Source organism: Felis catus, chromosome B4 (assembly GCF_018350175.1).
Source record: "Felis catus isolate Fca126 chromosome B4, F.catus_Fca126_mat1.0, whole genome shotgun sequence".
NCBI classification, from domain to species: Eukaryota; Metazoa; Chordata; class Mammalia; order Carnivora; family Felidae; genus Felis; species Felis catus.
In genome coordinates, this window is record NC_058374.1 from 75,962,053 (window position 1) to 75,980,010 (window position 17,958).

The following is a 17,958-nucleotide window of genomic DNA, read 5'->3' on the forward strand; positions in this document are numbered from 1 at the left end:
AAGATTTCTCAGTTTATTTGCATATATACATTGTTACCCTAGGGAGTCAGCTCCACTTCAGGAGTCCCCAGCTCCCTTCACACAGCCAACACCCAAAACCTGCACAGAAGACTGGGTCCTGAATAAAGAATGCTTAGGACTCATATCCCAACCCTGCAGGTTGTAACAACTCATTTAGCAAAAACAGAAGACGAGAGGCCAGTGCCCATGAGACATCCTTGCCCCGTTGTAAACATTGACAACCAGGCCACTGGAGCCTGGGAGGAGTGTGCAAACATGAGGGTACCACACTGTGTGACCAGAGGACTGGGAACACAGCTGGCAACCATACCCGTGAAGTCCTAAGGGCCTACACCCGCTGGAGCCTGGCAAGTGCAGGGGCAGAATCAAGGCAGCTACCCAATGCCTGAGGGCTCACATGAGACGGCAGCGGCGCTCTTGCCCATAGGAATTCTCTACCCGGGCAATTTCCTGGATGACTTTGGTGAAGATGCCTCGAGTCAGCTGCAAGGGACAGAGAATCAGAGCAACAAAGTTAGTTACTGCCACCAATATGACCCAGCTCTGAGGTGTATACCCCACTCCCCCACCAGCCCCATATCCAAGAAGTGCCATAAGAAAGACACTGCTACCCGACCACCTTCCTAATATTCAGGCCAAGCACCTGATTCTCTCGAGCAGATGACTCCATAAATGTTGCACCCCAGGACTCTGCCAGCTTCTTCCCTTCAACTGCCTGGACTTCCCTAGAAACAGATTTGTGACGTGAAGAAGGAGGACAGCAATGTCCCCACGTTCTCTGCAAAATCTTTAGAGAATCTAGACTTCCTCTTACCCATCCCACTTCCAAGGTTTGGGAGGAGGCTTGAGGAAGGAGAAAATCAAGGAAAACAAAGAAGCCTAGGATGGAGGCTTGAAATATGAAATTACAGCTTTTGCAATAGGAGGGTTATCTTGTAGGGGCACCTGGGTGGCTCAGTCGGTTGAGCATACGACTTCAGCTCAGGTCATGATCTCACAGTTCATGAGTTCAAGCCCCGTGTTGGTAGCTCAGAGCCTGGAGCTTGCTTCAGATTCTGTGTCATCTGCTCTCTCTGCCCCTCCTTTCCCCCCGCCTCTTGCAAAAATAAATAAACATTTTTAAAATTTAAAAACCAAAGAAGGGTTATCCTGTGTTAACCTTCAAGTTAGAAAAAAAAAAGAGGTGAAATGACTGTTAAGGTCAGTGGCAGAACCAGGACTAGAGCCTTGACTGATTCCTAGTCTATCTCACTTTCCTCTGCCTTTAGGTATAGAGATCTTCATACCTGTCTGGAGAGAGATCTGCCTTGTTCCCCACTAGCACCACTGGCAGCCTGTGAAGAAATACCAGTTACTATAGGATCCCCTCCCACTCTGCATGGACCCCAACCTCCTTCACATCAAGGCTGGACAACTCCCCATCAGATCAGACAGGATCTGTCCTGGCCTCCTCCCTAACTTGGACCCCCTGCTCTCTTCCATCCCCTTAAGTCCATACTATGTCTCTATCTCCCAGAGCCACTCACCGAGTTTTCCCGTGACCTTCATGTAGCTTTTGGTACAGACTCTCAATGACTTGGAAGCTTTAAACACAAGAAATGGAGCTATAAACTTATTCTGAGACAGCCCTCAGATCCTCCCAAGTTCCCCACTCATAACCTTGGTCACTTACCTATGCAGAGAGGTGACAGAATACACAAGCACATAACCATGGACCCCAATGATGAATGAATAGGGCAGAATGCTGTACTCATCCTGACAAGAAACAGAAACATCAGTACCTAGATACATAACACTCAGCTGGCAAAGGTTTGTGGGTTGCATCCTGGGGACCCTCCCTAGGGCACTCAATATTCCAGTCATTTCTATTCAGCAAGAATTTACAGAGTAGCTCCATTGTGCACTGCACACTACCCTCTGCTAAAATGCTTTTCTTTTAATACTACTTTACAGATGAGCCACAGAGGCAACCAGACTTCATCTCCCACAACTGAACTGCCATGTTTAGATACCCTACCCCAAACTGGTACCTGCCCTGCTGTGTCCACCAGGTGTAGGTGAAACTCATCTTTGCCAAGAGTCACTATCTTGCTGTAAGCTGAAAAGAAAAGAAAACTTGACTGTGAGGTGCTTGTAGGGCTAGCAATGTGTGCCCCCATACATTCTTAACCCTAGGGGTGATATAGATGGACCGGGTCTAGGGAGCTCTCCAGGCAGCTAGAGGGACAATGTTAAGGTTCTCATTGTCTACATCTACACCATCCTGGACTCATTATCTTGCAAAATCCACTCTCTAGCTCCACTCATAGAACAGGATTACTAGAGAAAAGATTAGATTTAAGGTCTAATCAAATCAGCCCCTTGGCACCAGGAAACTCCCTAATTACGGACTTGGATGGGGCAACAAAGACCTCCCTGCCCCACCCCTAGGGGAGAAATCTACTCACTATTCTCCACTGTAGGATCGTAGCCTTCCAGGAACTCGCCTTCCACAAACTGATGTGCCAAAGATGTCTTCCCTGTGGGAAGCAGTGGTAGTTGTATCCAAATCATCCATCCACATTTACATCCTCTGCCCTTTCGGGGGCTGTGGCCCAGGGCTAAAGAGGACCCCAAATTAGCACCCTAGCCTGTGGGTGCCATGCAATGTTTTTCCTTAGCCTACCCTCACCCTCTTCGCCTTGGGTCTCTGCACCCTGGCCACCGGATGCATTCAGTAGCGCCGCAGGAAGCCTTTCCTGCAGACTTTCCCCACCCCACCCCTGGAAAGATCCGGGATTCCCCTAGGATCCAGTCGCCTCGCGCCCGGACACTTGCGACTTGCCCCACACAGACCGCGCCCCCATCCATCAAATCCTGACCCCATCCTCCCCCCCCCCCCCCCCCCCGTCCCCCCGTCCCCAGGGTAACACTGGGGACCAGTCTGGTGTTCTGGCAACCAAGCCCACATTAACCCTTACGTTCTCCTGCTTCCTGCAACCCTCCACACACTATCACCACCCCAGCCTTTCCTCCTCCATCCTTTCAATCCTCGCCCTGCAACCCCGTTCTAACGATGCCACCATTCCTGTCTGGGTCGCGTTCCCGCGACAGCGCGCCTCCTCTGGCCACAAAGCCGCGGTGCGTCGGTGCTCTCCCCAAGGCGGAGACTCACCTACAGAGCGGTACCCGAGAATGACCACCTTCCTGTAGCGAACTAACGGCATGGCAGTAGCCGGCCCCAAGGGGCTTGCAGAACTGCGGGCTGAAAGAGCCCTAAGAAAGGGAGATCAGAGTGTAAGGTAGGCGCAGCAACCGGCACAGGAAAGTCGCTCACCCTGAAGCTGCCAGGGGCAAGCTAGAGGAAAACCAAAACAAGCGCCGCGCCCGGAGCTGGCCACGTGATCACAACACAGCAAGACTAACGCGAGGGAGCCGGGCGCCGGGGGATCTACAGTGCCGCGCCGCTCCGGGCTCCGCCCCCCAGGCCGCTCGCCATTGGTTCATTGGAAAGGATAAGGGCGGGGCCGCCAGCAGGAGGGAAGGGTGGGCCTCACGTGGAGCCAGAGAACCAGGAGCTGCGCCTGCGCAGACTAAAGCCGGTTCATTCATAAAGAAACAGAAAGGAAGCCGGGGTCCTAGAGGTGTTTGCGCATTTGCAACCCGACACAAGTGGCTGCGAAGAATCAAGAAGAATCAAGAATCGTGGATGGAAGATACCCGTTATGGCTTGGCTGGAATTTCTGGTCAAAAGATTCTAGGCCTCCGTTTTGCAAGGTCTCTGAGATCCTTGGATAGGGAAAAAAAGGGCCCAAGTTCCAATATATTATCTCTTCTTCCCCCCAGACTTCAGCCTCAGATCTTTTATTGTCACTTTCCATAGTCTATCAGGATCTTCGGAAATGCAACTCTTATTCTTGAAAAAGTTATTGAATTTGTGGCTAGGTCATCTGAAATTTTGTTGTTATCAACATAATCATCACATTCATTTATTCAAATATTTATTCAGCACTTACTGTATGTTTCAGACATTGTTCTAGCTTTGGGGATAGAGCAGTGAACATGACAGACAAGGTCTTTGTGCACATAAAGCTTAAAACCTAGTGGAAGAAACAAACATATAAACAAGGAAATATTAGATAGTATTAAGTGCTATAAAAGGCAGCATAATAAGAAATGACCACATTAGATAGTAAAACTTCCTCTCAAAGGAAGCCCCATTTAAACTGAGGTCTGAAAGACAATAAAGAGCTAGCTAGAACAAAATTCTGACAGAAGAATCCATCAGTGCTACAGGTGTTACGATGAAAATAAATTTGTTAAATTCCAGGGTAAGAAGAGGGGAGAGAGAGAGAGAGAGAGAGAGAGAGAGTGAGTCAGCCCAAAACAGACAAAATCCAAGAGAATGGCAGGGGCCAGGCTATGTAAAGAAATTTGGTCTAAGGGCGCCTGGATGGCTCAATTGGTTTGGCCCCCACTTTGGCTCAGATCATGATCTCGCCGTTTGTGGGTTCAAGCCTCGCGTCAGGCTCTCTGCTGACAGCTTGGAACCTGGAACCTGCTTCAGATTCTGTGTCTCCCTCTCTCTCTGTCCCTCCTCTGCTCTCTCTCTCTCTCTCTCTCTCTCTCTCAAAAGTAAATAAACATCAAAAATTTTTTTGAAAAGAAGAAGTTTGGTCTAATTCTAAGCACCCAGAAGGCAGTTGATCATGTTTAAGCTGGGGCACGCCATGATCTGAATAGTGTTTCTAAAATATTTCCCTGGTTAAAAAAAAAAAAAAAGTATACCTCTGGTTGTGAAGAATGAGGGGGACAGAAGCAGAAGGGGAAGCAGGAAGATCAGCTAGGAGACTGTTACTTGTAGTCCAGGTGAGAGGTGAAGGTGGCTTGACTAGAGTGGTAGAGGTGAATGAAGTAGAGAATTCACGCTACATTTTGAGGCTGAGGTCAACCTGACTTGCTAAAGGGCTAGCCATAGGAGGTGAGGGAGGGGGAAAGAAAGAAAATGGCTACATTTATAGAGAGTTCTACTTTGTGCCAGATGCATTTCTTTGTTATTTAATATCCACAACAGCCCTAAAGTCGGTCATTGGTATTACTTACCCATTTATCAACCATATTTATCAAACAATCATCATGTCCTATCTAGGTGCTGGGCATACAGCAGCAAACAACACACACAAGGTCTTTGCTCATAAGGAGCAAGTGTTCTTTTGGGGGAAAACCAACAATCTAAGAGGAAACCATAAATAAGCTAAAATAAAAAAATAATATCTGTAGCGGTGGGGGGAGCCCAAGATATTAATGGACTAGACAGTAATGGGGTGTGGTACTCTTCTTCTTTTATATGATATCCTAGAAATCCTGAGGATTTCAAAGACATTTGTACCTGAGACTTGAATGATGGGTAGCTGTTATCACCCTTATCTTACAGATGTGGAAACTGAGACTTAGCCATATAGGTAGCACACAGAAGTTATTTCTTTTGGAAGGTCCTGACGAATTGGTATTTAGCAGCCAAATTGTACTGGAGGACAGGCTTTGTATAACTGTGGATCTATCTAATGCTTTAAAGAGTTCAGATCTACAAAAGTTGTTTCAAAGAGCTAGTTAATCTGGCCTCAGAAAGGGACCCAAATACCTTTTCAACTGGGTAACGGGAGTTCCTTGCAGACCAGCAACTTTATGTTGGATTATTTGGCCTGAGTGAGGTTGGTGGAGATTCCAAATTGGGTCTTAAGCACTGCAGGGTAGAACAAAGAACTGGATTCAGTGAAAGTCAACAAAAATTTATTCATCTCTGATGCGCCCGGGTGGCTCATTCCGTTAAGCGCCCAACTTCGGCTCAGGTCATGATCTCAAGGTTCATGGGTTTGAGCCTGCATTGGGCTCTGTGCTGACAGCTAGGGGCCTGGAGCCTGCTTGGGATTCTGTGTCTCCCTTTCTCTCTGCCCCTCCCCTGCTAGAGCTCTGTATTTCTCTCTCTCTCTCTCTCTCTCTCTCTCTCTCTCTCAAAAATAAATAAACATTACAAAAATTGATTCATTTCCTACTTTGTACCAGACACTCTCACAAAGTGTTGCACAATATGGGTATAAAGATAAATGAGATGGCTTTTATGCTGTTTGTCTTTCCAGATTAACTCCCTATTCTTTTCCACCCAGGTTTGTTTCCAGGAGGCACACCTTACCCCCTGGATATCAGTGGAGTTCAGCCTATGAGAAGCCCTCACAGAAAATCACATGGATGGAAGAGAGTATCTATGTCCCCTTTGGAAGTTCCCAGCACCCCTCAAGTCACTCCTCCAACTCCCCCCCCCCCCTCACCTACCTCTTTTGTTCTGTTTCTAATTGCTCTCTCCCCTTCAGGCCTACAGTGATAACAGTGTCTCTGATACTCACCCCAGGGTACTATTCTACCCCTGTGTAGTTTCCCTATACCCTGCTCACACCTTTGTAAACAGTCTCTTTATTAAATCATTCTCAAATTCTCTTGTTTTCAATCAGGAAGAAAGCAAAAGGCCTAAGACAAAGGCTTTCTCTTCCTATGGCTCTTTTAAAAATTTTATTAATGTTTATTCATTTTTTAAAAATGTTTATTTTATTTTTTGAGACAGAGAGAGACACAGCATGAGCAGGGAAGGGGCAGAGAGAGAGGGAGACACAGAATGTGAAGCAGGCTCCAGGCTCTGAGCACAGAGCCCGACGTGGGGCTCAAACTCACGAACTATGAGATCGTGACCTGAGCCGAAGTCGGACGCTTAACCGACTGAGCCACCCAGGCGCCCCATGTTTATTCATTTTTTAGAGAGAAAGAAAAAGAGACAGAGTGGGAATGGTGGAGGGGCAGAGAGAGACACACAGAATCCAAAGCAGGCTCCACACTCCAAGCTGTCAGCACAGAGCCCAATGCAGCGCTCGAACTCACGAACAGCGAGTTCATGACCTGAGCCAAAGTCAGATGCTTAACAGACTGAGACACTCAGGAGCCCCTGGTTTTTTCTTTTTAAACAGGAAGAGAAGGTCTCACAGCAGATTTTCACCCCCATCTCCTTAAACCAAACTATTGTATAGCCATCTCTAGCTGCAAGGGAGCCTGGAAGTTTTAGCATTTTCTTTTCTACCCTCTCTAGTAAAGGAAGGCAAAAGAGAAAGTGATTAGGAATAAATGTTCAGTGAGCCAATCCACAAGACCTGCACACCTCGGGACCAAGATATTTGTTTATTAAATATCAATCACCTTAAAGAGTAATGCGTACACAGTTACTTTGTAAAGATCAAAGATATACAAAGATCACCAATATAGGATCACCTAAAGGAAGTAAACTATTCTAATGGTAGATAAATGAGCTTGGAATAAAATTTCCAGTGACAGCATCATATATTTTGTTACGTCTCAAACAACTGAGACAAAATAAAGATCCACTGCTGCCAGAAAACTATTTCAAGTATCTCTATAAAAAGTGAAAACATGTTTACTATGTTTGTATCAAAAGTATGGGTTCCAGGGACACCTGGTTGGCTCAGTCGGCAGAGCATGTGACTCTTGACCTCAGGGTTGTGAGTTTGAGCCCCACGTTGGGAGTAAAGATGACTTAAACAACAACACCACCAACAACAAACTTGGTGGTTTAAAACAACAATGTATTATTTCTTCTGATTCTGTGGGTTGAACTGGCAACTCTTCTGTTATCTCTCCTGGACTCACACATGCGGTTACCAGAGGCCACAGACCCTGCTGGGCGGACCTTTCCTTCAACCACAACTGCAGTTACAGTCTTTCTGGGTTCTCATAACCTTTCCTTCCCTTGCCCCTTTAGACCTAGAGATCACCACTTCTAGTGGCTCCTCACTGAAGCCAGACTCAATGTTTCCCCCCTCTCCAAATATTCTTTAACCCTTTCCTACAACGTTATGAACAGCCCTTCCGTTATATTCTCCTCAGTTCCCCATTTGTGCAATGTTTCCCCCAAAGACTCTGAATGATACACCTCTGAATTATGGTAGGGAAAATTATCAAGTAAGAGATTAGAAGGCAAAATTATATTTAAGTCTCACATCAGAGTATGAATAGCTAGAAGCATAGAGGAAGGAATTATTCTCAAGGGAGAAAAGGAGAAAAGGAAAAGAGGAAGGCAGGAAAGGAGGAAGGAAAGAGCTTGATTCTGTCTGGATCAGAGGTTTCACATGCTAATTGATGATGTAGCTGGGCCTTAAAGCTTGAGAAGGCCCTAGGGAAAATAGCAAAAAAGTTAAGAGAATTGAAAACACAGCATGTCTGGAAATACAGAGTGGACCCTGTACCTGCAGCACTCTATGAATGTGGGCTGTCTGTGAATTAAGGCTGGAAATTAGACTGGGATCAGATCAGGGAGGGCTCTGAATGCCAGCTTTAAGAATTTGACCTTTGGGGTGCCTGGGTGACTCAGTCGGTTAAATGTCTGACTGGCTCATGTCCTGAGCTCATGGTTCATGAGTTCGAGCCCCACGTCAGGCTCTGTGCTGACAGCTCAGAGCTTGGAGCCTGCTTCGGATTCTGGGTGTGTGTGTGTGTGTGTGTGTGTGTCTCTCTCTCTCTGCCCCTCCCCTGCTCATGCTCTGTTTCTGTCTCTCTCTCTCAAAAATAAATATTTTTTTAAAAAGTTATAAGAATTCGAGCTTTGAGGGGACAACACCTAGGTGGCTCGGTCTGTTTAGCTTCCAGCTTCAGCTCGGGTCATGATCTTGAGGTTCATGAGTTTGAGCCCCATCTCAGGCTGTCTGCTGTCAGCACAGAGCCTGCTTCAGATTCTCTGTCCCCCTCTCTCTGCCTCTCTCCTGCTGGTGCTGTCTCTCTCACTCTCTCTCAACAATAAATAAACATTAAAAAACAAATAAAAATAAAGTAAAATACAATAAAACAAAACAAAATAAATGAATTTGACCTTTAGGGTGCCTGGTTGGCTCAGTCAGTAGAGCATGGGACTCTTGACCTCAGAGTCTAGAGCATGCAACCCTTGATCTCAGAACCGTGAGCTTGAGCCCCCCCTGTTGGGGGTAGAGTTTACAAAAAAGAATTTGACATTTGTTCAGTATCCAGCGTTCTCAAAATATACCATTAGTGGTATGTAAGATGACTTAGGTAACATACACACCTAAAATTCTGTTTTGTTATGTGATTTTTAATATGTGGTGGGAAAAACAATAGTGATAATGCCAAAGCTATGACTTCACAAATATTCTTGCACAGAAGCTAAAGCTGGTAGTAAGAAAAGCCAATGGAATTCAAGACGAATACTAAACCTTTATACGGGTAGAAAGAGACTATGGCCACAGTCATGAAAACAGTACAAGGTTTGGGTAGCCCTGCAGTAAACAGTGGAATCTTTGCTGTTAACTTGGTGGGTGTGGGGGGGAAGCTTTATGAGGGTCACACCGGTGGCCCTTTAGAGAAGGTAGTACCAAGAGAGGTTGGGGCTGGAGGGGAAGCCCTAATAGGAAGCCAATACCCAGAAAGGAGAAGATGAGGGCCTGGACCAGGTCACAACAGAGAGGATGGCGAGGACTCCTAGGGAGGGCACTCCAGACGGAAGTGAAGTTGATGACCTGATTAAAGCAGAGTGAAGGAAGATGATAATTCCATGTGTAGGATTAGAAGACACGTGAGGAAGCACAGGAATTTTTTAGTGGGGTTAAGGGGAAAGCACTGAATGTATTTATTTGTGACACGTGGATTTGGGGGCACTCCCCAGGTATTCGCATGTTGATGGGCAACTGAAGGATATGCGTCTCTAGGCACTCCACAGAAAAATAACCACAATATACATGCAGGCATCTTCCTTGCATGTTCCCTACGTCCGGTCCTCCCCCTCGCTCCTACACCTACTCTTGATTTCTGTTAGTATGGAGATGGTAAACACCAATCCATTTCAGGAGAATGGAAGTACTTAGTTCTTCTTGGGGGACCTTTCCCAATCCAGGGACCATAACCAGCAATGTACGAAATAATTGAATTGTAACCTATTAGAGACGGAAGACCTTGGTGATCACCTGGTCCAGACTTTTCCTCCAGACTACAGGCGGAGAAGCCGCAGCCTGGAGAAGTAAAGTGAGTCACAACAGCAAAACACAGCGGGAAGAGCATGGACTTTGCAGTCAACCAGACCTGGTGTCAAACCCTAGCTTATTCACTGCGTGATTTTAAGCAGGCTATTTCACTACTCTGAGCCTCAGTTTCTCCTCTACGAAATGGTTGGAACAACATGGTAGCAGATGTCTGACATTCTTTCTGGCTGCTGGCAGAAAGATCGAGTTCCAGGGTGGCCCGTGGCGGCGGTGTCAGCAGTGACTTCCTGTATCCATGTCAGTGTCAGCATTGGTCTGCAAATTGCAGTGTCTAGTGTTTAGTGGCAGGTGCCACGGTGCACTGGCTTGGTTCTGTGATTTGAGGCAATGTTTCTGGCTGCATAGCCTCAAAACCCAGGTCTCCAGCGGTCCCTGTCACTTGCTTAAGTCCTTCTAGAACCAAATACTCATTTTTGCATGACTGTCGCGAGAAATAAATGCAATAATGTGTGTGATATCCCAGGTACTCTATTAAGAAAGAGCTGGTACGAGGGGCACCTGGGTGGTTCAGTGAGTTGTCTGACTTCAGCTCAGGTCATGATCTCACAGTTAGTGAGTTTGAGCCCCATATGAGGCTCTCTGCTGTCAAGGTGGAGCCCACTTCAGATCCTCTGTCCCCCTTGCTCTCTGCCCCTTTCTTGCTCGCTCTCTCTTTCAAAATTAAATAAACATTAAAGAAGAAAAGAAAGAGCTGGTACTCAGTGAATTGAAGCCATCAGAATAATTATCATTATTGGTTTGAAAGTGAATTGACAGTTTGGCCAGAGAGATATGCCTAGAGGAAGGCAGATGGTCTGGCTCCCTCCTTGGACACCACTGAGAAAGAAGATCCTGGGAAGAACACTCAGTCTAGCCAACTTGGGAACTGGACTTGCTCAGGACACCTCCAAATCCTCATATGCTAGAGAAGCCTTACAAGAAGTCCTGAGTGCCTGATCTGGGTCCTACCATTCCAACGGACCCATCACGCTCCCTTCCCACCGCCCAGGATGCCTGTGTCCTCTATCTAGGGCACTCCCTTTGAGGTACCAGACTGTTGCCCGAAGAGCAGAAAATTACATCTCTATGAGGGATTTCAGCCAATTGTCTGGAGGCCTGAAGAACCATTCCTGCCCCACCAGTGACTACATATGGCACCTCCCTCACCAAGATCCTCCTGGGCACACAGTAACAACTCTCGTTGACAGAGTGGCCCATCTGCCACATTCCATTTTGGATTATAGATTGATATTGGCTGATCAATCGCTCCTCCTCTTTCATTTTAGGCACATTAATATCACACAGCGAAAACTGAGAGAAAGCCTTTTCTCCTCCTACTTACTCTTTGCTCCCTACTTCATTCAATCAACCACCAAGTCCTATCAATCCCACGAATACAAATATTTCCTAGAACTGTCCTTTCTTTCCATCTCCATTGCCACTTCTTTACCTTACCAACATCATCTCTCGTCTGCACCACTGCACTATCCTTTTTGCTTTTGCTCTCCTCCCTGGACTCACTAACTCCTTTCAAGTTCATTCTCCACTCGGCAAGTAGAGTGATCTTTCTAAAATTCAAATTTGGTCAGGCCGCTTCACCAAGCTAAAACCTAATTAAATTAATTTAATCTATTAAAATGCTTGTGTGTTTCCCTAGAAAAATATTAGAAATCCTCAGCATAGTAAAATACTGTTAGTACTTGCAGGGCCCTGATAAATATTTGTGGAAAGGAGGGAGTCAACTCTCCAGGTCTGGGAGGAAATGCCATGTTCCTTTCTGTGTGAATTTGCCTTGTTCAAATCTCAGGGCACCCCCTTCTTTCCAACTTCTTGGAAGCACCTCATTGTAGCCTCTGGCATCTCTTACAAAGTGATTTCCTCAAGGTCACACAGCTGGTGCATAAGCACCAAATGGAATAAACAGCCCTGTTGTTCACAACTGTAGAATCACAGTTAAGGGAGAAGCAATCATGGTTGAAAAGTGACAAATACCCATATGATGTTTGATCCTCCTGTAACACTCCCACCAAGTTTCCAGGCCTTGGTATAGAGTCTTTCAAAGATAAAGGAAATCTACCTCCTCACCCCACCAATTCTAATGGTTATTGCAAATCAGACATTTCAAAGAATAATCCATCCTAGCCAGTTTATCAAGGGATTGAGGGAATGAGAGCAAGGAGGCTCTCATTCCTGCAATGGTCCAGAAGTGCTTTGGGTCACCTGCCCCCAAGAGGAGGAAGGTGGATGACTTTGGCTTTCACTTAGTTCAGGGAGAGGCGCATGACATTTAGTCTCAAAAATTCTACGAGATACTGTAGACTGGCCAGGGACTAGAACAGGGAAGGGATGTGTGTGGAGGAAATGGGATTAATCCCAGCTCAAATGTTGGGTGGAATCCCAGCTGCTGCAGCTGCTGAGGGCTTAACCAGCTGTTCCCTGGGCAGCTGCAATGTTCATCCCAGACCTGGCTCTCAGGATGGCAGCTCTGTCTCAGCTTAGGGCCATCAGCTCCAAGCTAAGCCAAACTCTGCTGAAAGAATGGCTAGAAAGTAAAAGAGAATAGCAGAAAAGGAGCCCCCAGTTCCAAGGACTTCTGTTTGGACACCATGTGGTTTGGAGTCAGATAACTGTGTTCTTAGGTTATGCGGTCCCAAGGAGACAAGTTGAGAGACAGTTTGGGTTTAGGTTTCAGAGAGAAGCAAAGCCAGGGATGGAGGTATCCCCTTCAGATCTGTCCCTATCCTATCCTGCCCTGCTCCAGCATCCCTCCACTGCCCCCCACCATCTGCTCCCATAACACATTCTGTACGGGGATGGGGGCATTTGCCACTTGCAATCAGAACTAACAACACTTGGGCTCTTGGGTGGCTCAGTCGGTTAAGTGTCCGTTCAGGTCATGATCTTGCGGATCATGGGTTCGAGCCCCGCGTCGGGCTCTCTGCTGACAGATCTGTGCTGACAGCGTGGAGCCTGCAGCCTGCTTCAGATTCTGTGTCTCCCTCTCTCTCTGCCCCTTCCCCGCTTGCACTCTGTCTCTCTCTCTCTCTCTCTCTCTCAAAAATGAATAAACGTTTTTAAAAATTTTTTTAAAAACCTAGCAACACTCACATGCACAGAGGAGACCCAACATACTTAAGGATAAAGATGACCTAAAAAGCCCATCTGATTTCCAATTTCTTGTTTAAAATTGAAGTTTGACACCCCCCCCCCCCCCCATCTGCTTCAAATCCTACAACTGCTTTTCATCTTTAGGACAAAATTGAAAAATCTTTAAATAGTTCACATTTCCCTTCTACTAAACTGAACTTACTGATGCTCCTTGGGTTCAGTTTACTCTTGCTCCCCAACTCCAGACCTTTGTATATGCTGTTCCCCCTGCTCGAACAACTCTTACCCATCCTCAGGTCTCAGCTTGAAAGTCACTCCTCATCTATCTCACTGCACTCACCAACAACGTTCTGACCACCGTGTCTGTCTTGCCAGGTGAACTGTAAGAGCCATGCCTGACTCACTGTCCTCCCCCCCCCCCCAAAGCACAGCACAGTATTTGGCACAAAGCGGGCACTTAGTAAAACCTGACAAGATATTCCCCCTCTGATGTTCATTTGTATACATCAATCAATCCACATATAGAGACAATCACAGGGAGAAGAGAGTCTGCATGTGCTAACTGGCCACACAATTCCCACAGGGAAATACCCTGACCAGCCACAGCCTTCTTCCCACAGACAGCGGCTTCAGTCTCCCAGACAGAGAAGAAAGCTTCCTCCAATATGGTGGACACCACGAAAGCAGTCAGAGCTCTAGGTCAGAAATGTTCGCTTTTCAAGCAGAGTACATTGTTTTCACTAAGACCCCATCTTAGCACTGGCCTCTTCTTACTTCCAACATTTCTGAAGGATTGTATTTAGTCTGTCGGGGCTGCCATAACAAAATACCGTAAACTGGGTGGCTTAGACATCAAACATTTATTTTCTCACTGTTTTGGAGGCTGGAAAAGTCCAAGATCAAGGTTCTGGCCAATTTGGTCTCTGGTGAGAACTCTCTTCCTGGCCTGCAGGTGGCTGCCTTTTCACTATGTCTTTACAGGGCCTTTCCCTGGTGCACGCAGAGAGAGAGATAGTAACTTTCCGGTATCTCTTCATATAAGGACACTAATCCCATCAGATCTGGCTCCTACTCCTATGACTTCATTTGACCTCAGTTACTTCCTTAGAGGCCCCATCTCCAAAAACAGTCACATAGGCATTAGAGTTTGAGCATATGAATTTGGAGGGGGATGTGTACATTCAGTCTATAACAAAGCTCAGTCTCCCTTCTCCTCTAATTAAATATATACTTTAAAATTTATATATATATATATATATATATATATATATATATATAGGAATCATGGATAAATCCTGCTTCTGGTGAAGTGGTGAGTAGAGAAGTAGACAGAGAATAGAAAGCAGCAAAGGCAGTGAAAAATGGAGCAGATCATGGAAAACATGGACTGAGTGCCTATATATATATATATATATATATGTATATATATATATATATATATATATATATATATATTTAAATAAATAAATAAATATCCTTTACTGGTTTACTGGCTAGGTAACTTTAGTTAAGGAAGCCAGCCAGCCACTCAGTGGGTTAAGCACCCAACTTCTGCTCAGGTCATGATCTCTCTGGGTTCATGAGTTCAAGCCCAGCGTGCCCTCAGTGTTGGAGCCCACTTGGGATCCTCTGTCTTCCTCTCTTCTACTTCCCCTCCGTTCACACGTGCATGCACACACACACACGCATACGCACGCATGTGCACGTGCTCTCTCTCTCTCTCTCTCTCTCCCAAAAATAAACATTACAAAAATTTGTTTAAGGAAGCCAGCCATCCAGGCAGGAGAAGGAAGAGCCAATGAAAATGAGAGCAAAATAGAACTGTCAAAATGCTAGGACTTCCTAGTCACTCACTGAAGGGAATGAGAGTCAAAAACTTCTTAAGGCCCTATAGGAGGTGGCCCCATCCATCAAGGCAACCTTATTTCTTGTTATTCCTGCTCCCGTTCTACTACTTACCAGCTGTGGTAACTTGAGCAAGTGACCTAAACCTCTCTTTGCCTCGGTGTCCTCATCTGTAATATAACCCCACAGGGTTATCTTAAGGATGGAATGAGAATGCATGTAGAGGGCTAGAACAGGGCCTGATGCATGGTAAGTCCTCAAGAAACATTTGCTACCTGTAGTTCCACTCCCCAACTGGAACTACACGTAGCCAGCTTGCACATCTTCCTTCCAGATTCCAAGTCGCTGCTCATGTTGTCACTTCTGCCTGGAATGCCCTTTCTGGTCTCTACCACCTACACGCTTTAACATTCTATCCAGGCCTCGCTGTCTTCACAAGGTCTTCCCTGTACTTTGATGACATTTTCCACCCATTCAAATCATCCTGATTAAGTAACAATGTTGATTTGGTAGTTAACCAACTTATACCTTTAAGTGTACTCCTCCATGGAGGAAGCTGTTTCTTAATATTTTGTGTGTTTTTCATGCGTAATACAGCACTACACTGTAGATGTTAAGTAATTCCTGCTTGAAGAAAGGGGGAGGTGGTGAAATGTCTGGATTTGAGGGCTTATAAAGGTCATCTGAACCTTGAAACAGTGGTTCTCGACTCTGATTTCCCAGTACGCAGAGAGGTCTTGCCAAGGTTACAAAATGCTCTGTAACTTCTCAAAACAAGATTACTTTTAATTATACTTTAGGTTTTTTTAATTTCTTAAAAATGTTTATTTATTTTTGAGAGAGACAGAGACAGACAGAGTGTGAGCAGGGGAGGGGCAGAGAGAGAGAGGGAGACACAGACTCCAAAGAAGGCTCCAGGCTCTGAGCTGTCAGCACAGAGCCTGATGTGAGGCTCCAACTCACAGACTGAGAGATCATGACCTGAGCCAAAGCTGGGCGCTTAACCAACCGAGCCAATTATACTTTAGTTTTAAAGCAAACCCAAATCTTTTACACAGCACCTTCTGAAAGAATGTTATGAAATGAAACCATTATAGGGGCAACACGGCCCCCAAAACATTTGGGAATCATGGATAAGTCCTGCTTCTGGTGGAGTGGTGAGTAGAGAAGTAGACAGAGAATAGAAAGCAGCAAAGGCAGTGAGAAATGGAGCAGATCATGGAAAACATGGACTGAGTGCCTATTACACCTTGGCACATACACTCATCTTGTTAACAATCCTCTCGGGGTGGTATCATTATCTGCAGGTCTGCCTGACTTCGAGGCCATACTCTGGGGAAAGATCTACAGCTTGGATTATGTTTCTGAGATCAGGAAAAGGGAGGGGAAGGTGGCAACGGGTACCTGGTACAGATTGAAGGAAATACTGAGTGGAAGGACATTAAAAGTAAACGTATTCTGCTTCCAAATGTTGCCTTTCTCAAGCACTACCTGGAACCCTAAGTATGCTTTGACCTCCAGGTATTGAACTCAAGTGTCACAAGGTGAGGGAGATGAGCTGGCTACTTGGATCTTCACAGAATCTGGCTACAACTATACCTTCAGCAACTGGGAGCCACAGAGCTAAACCAGGCACAAGGGATGCAAAAATGCCAGGCTTGGAAAAGTTTTCAAAAGGTGAGGCGTGTGGACTCCTCACCAGCCCTTGACACCTGTGGCTCAATCCTGGCAACTTACCAAGCCCTGCACACCATCTTTCACCTCCTGAGATAAGACTCCTCTGCGCACATCAGTCCACCCATCCCTGCAGTATAGAATTCTCTTTCCTGTGGTCTGGAAGAGAACTGATCCTGAAAGCCACCAGGGGGCGGTGTAAAGCAGGGACCCTGTGGACTGTGAGTGCACAGCTGAGACAGGCAAGGGCTGGCTCCTCAGTGGTACCACCAAACCCCTCCATCCCCCAGACCCCAGACATTACCCTTCCACTGAGGCCCAGCTTCCTCAGAGCGTCCATTCTTAACTCAGGGGCACCCGAATTCCTGCCTGTCTGCTGCATTGGAACCTGAAGTTTCCAGGAACACCCAGGCCAGGGAAGAAAGCCGAGAGAGAGAGAGAGAGAGAGAGAGAGAGAGAGAGAAAACAGGGGAAGGAAGAGGAGATGGTGAAGGAAGCCAGTAGAAACAACTAGGACAGGTGATCAAGAAGGGGACTTGGCGGGGGGGGGGGGGGTGCCTGGCTGGTTCCGTCGGAAGAGCATGAGACTCTCGATCTCAGGGTCACAAGTTCCAGCCCAACTTTGGGTGTAGAGATTACTACTACTGATAATAATAAATACGCTTAAAAAAGAAGGGGACTCAGGTTGTAATACCTATATGCTCTTGCTTGGAGAGCCTCCCCTTGTACCCCCAAACACACACACCAGGGCTTGAAGCTGTTCTCTGCCCACAGCCCTTCAGGAGAGGTAAGTTCCAGGCCTCTGTGCCCGTTCTTTCTCTTGACCAAGAGTGTGTGGGAACTATCAGTTATAAATTAGCCAGGGATTCCCAAGGGTCATCAGTTGGTCCAGTGACATCCCAGAATAAAACACGGGACCCATCCAGACCCTGACACTAGGGTAGAATGGGAATGAGGTTGATTCACGGCCTTTGGGAAGGGACCAGGATTGCAGGCTAACAATCAGGGACCAGAATTCTCTGGGCATCAGTAACTCAATGGCCAGAGACCTTGCTGGAACCCCTATGAATGAGAAAGGACGTTCCTGGACCCTCTTGCTCCTTCAACAACCCTGTCCCCTCCAACATTCTGTATGGAACCGTCGGGGCAGAAGGATGGTGAGAGAAGGCACCAACAGCCTAGAAAAGGGTATGACTCATCTGGTCTCCTGGTCTCCGGAGCTGATCAATTGGGCCCCACCTCTGAGGGG

At 46.4% G+C, this 17,958-nt stretch overlaps 1 protein-coding gene across 3 annotated transcripts; it reads right to left on the reverse strand.

Annotated features, from left to right (window-relative positions):
- RHEBL1 (RHEB like 1) lies at positions 1 to 17,948 on the reverse strand. Of its 3 annotated transcripts, none has more exons than XM_003988640.6 (11): positions 17,014 to 17,948; positions 5,642 to 5,743; positions 4,017 to 4,100; positions 3,176 to 3,276; positions 2,469 to 2,540; positions 2,052 to 2,119; positions 1,694 to 1,776; positions 1,548 to 1,604; positions 1,308 to 1,355; positions 665 to 746; positions 1 to 504 (listed from the first exon to the last, which is right to left on the reverse strand). In XM_003988640.6, the coding sequence occupies exons 4-11, from the start codon at positions 3,225 to 3,227 to the stop codon at positions 415 to 417; spliced, it is 552 nt and encodes a 183-aa protein (XP_003988689.1). In that variant the 5' UTR covers positions 3,228 to 3,276; positions 4,017 to 4,100; positions 5,642 to 5,743; positions 17,014 to 17,948; the 3' UTR covers positions 1 to 414. The 3 variants fall into 3 exon arrangements, with proteins under 3 accessions (XP_003988689.1, XP_044917683.1, XP_044917682.1); XM_045061748.1 differs by having other exon boundaries at positions 2,469 to 2,621; XM_045061747.1 differs by lacking the exons at positions 4,017 to 4,100; positions 5,642 to 5,743; positions 17,014 to 17,948 and having other exon boundaries at positions 2,469 to 2,621; positions 3,176 to 3,990.
- Positions 17,949 to 17,958: the final 10 nt, after the last annotated feature.

Coding starts and splice junctions, on each gene's coding strand:
- RHEBL1 (XM_045061748.1), bottom strand. CDS start 3,227: ATGCCGTTAGTTCGCTACAGGAAGGTGGTCATTCTCGGGTACCGCTCT. Junction 1,777..2,051: donor TGGTGGACACAGCAGGGCAG/GTACCAGTTTGG, acceptor GTTTCTTGTCAG/GATGAGTACAGCATTCTGCC. Junction 1,356..1,547: donor GAAGGTCACGGGAAAACTCG/GTGAGTGGCTCT, acceptor ATTTCTTCACAG/GCTGCCAGTGGTGCTAGTGG.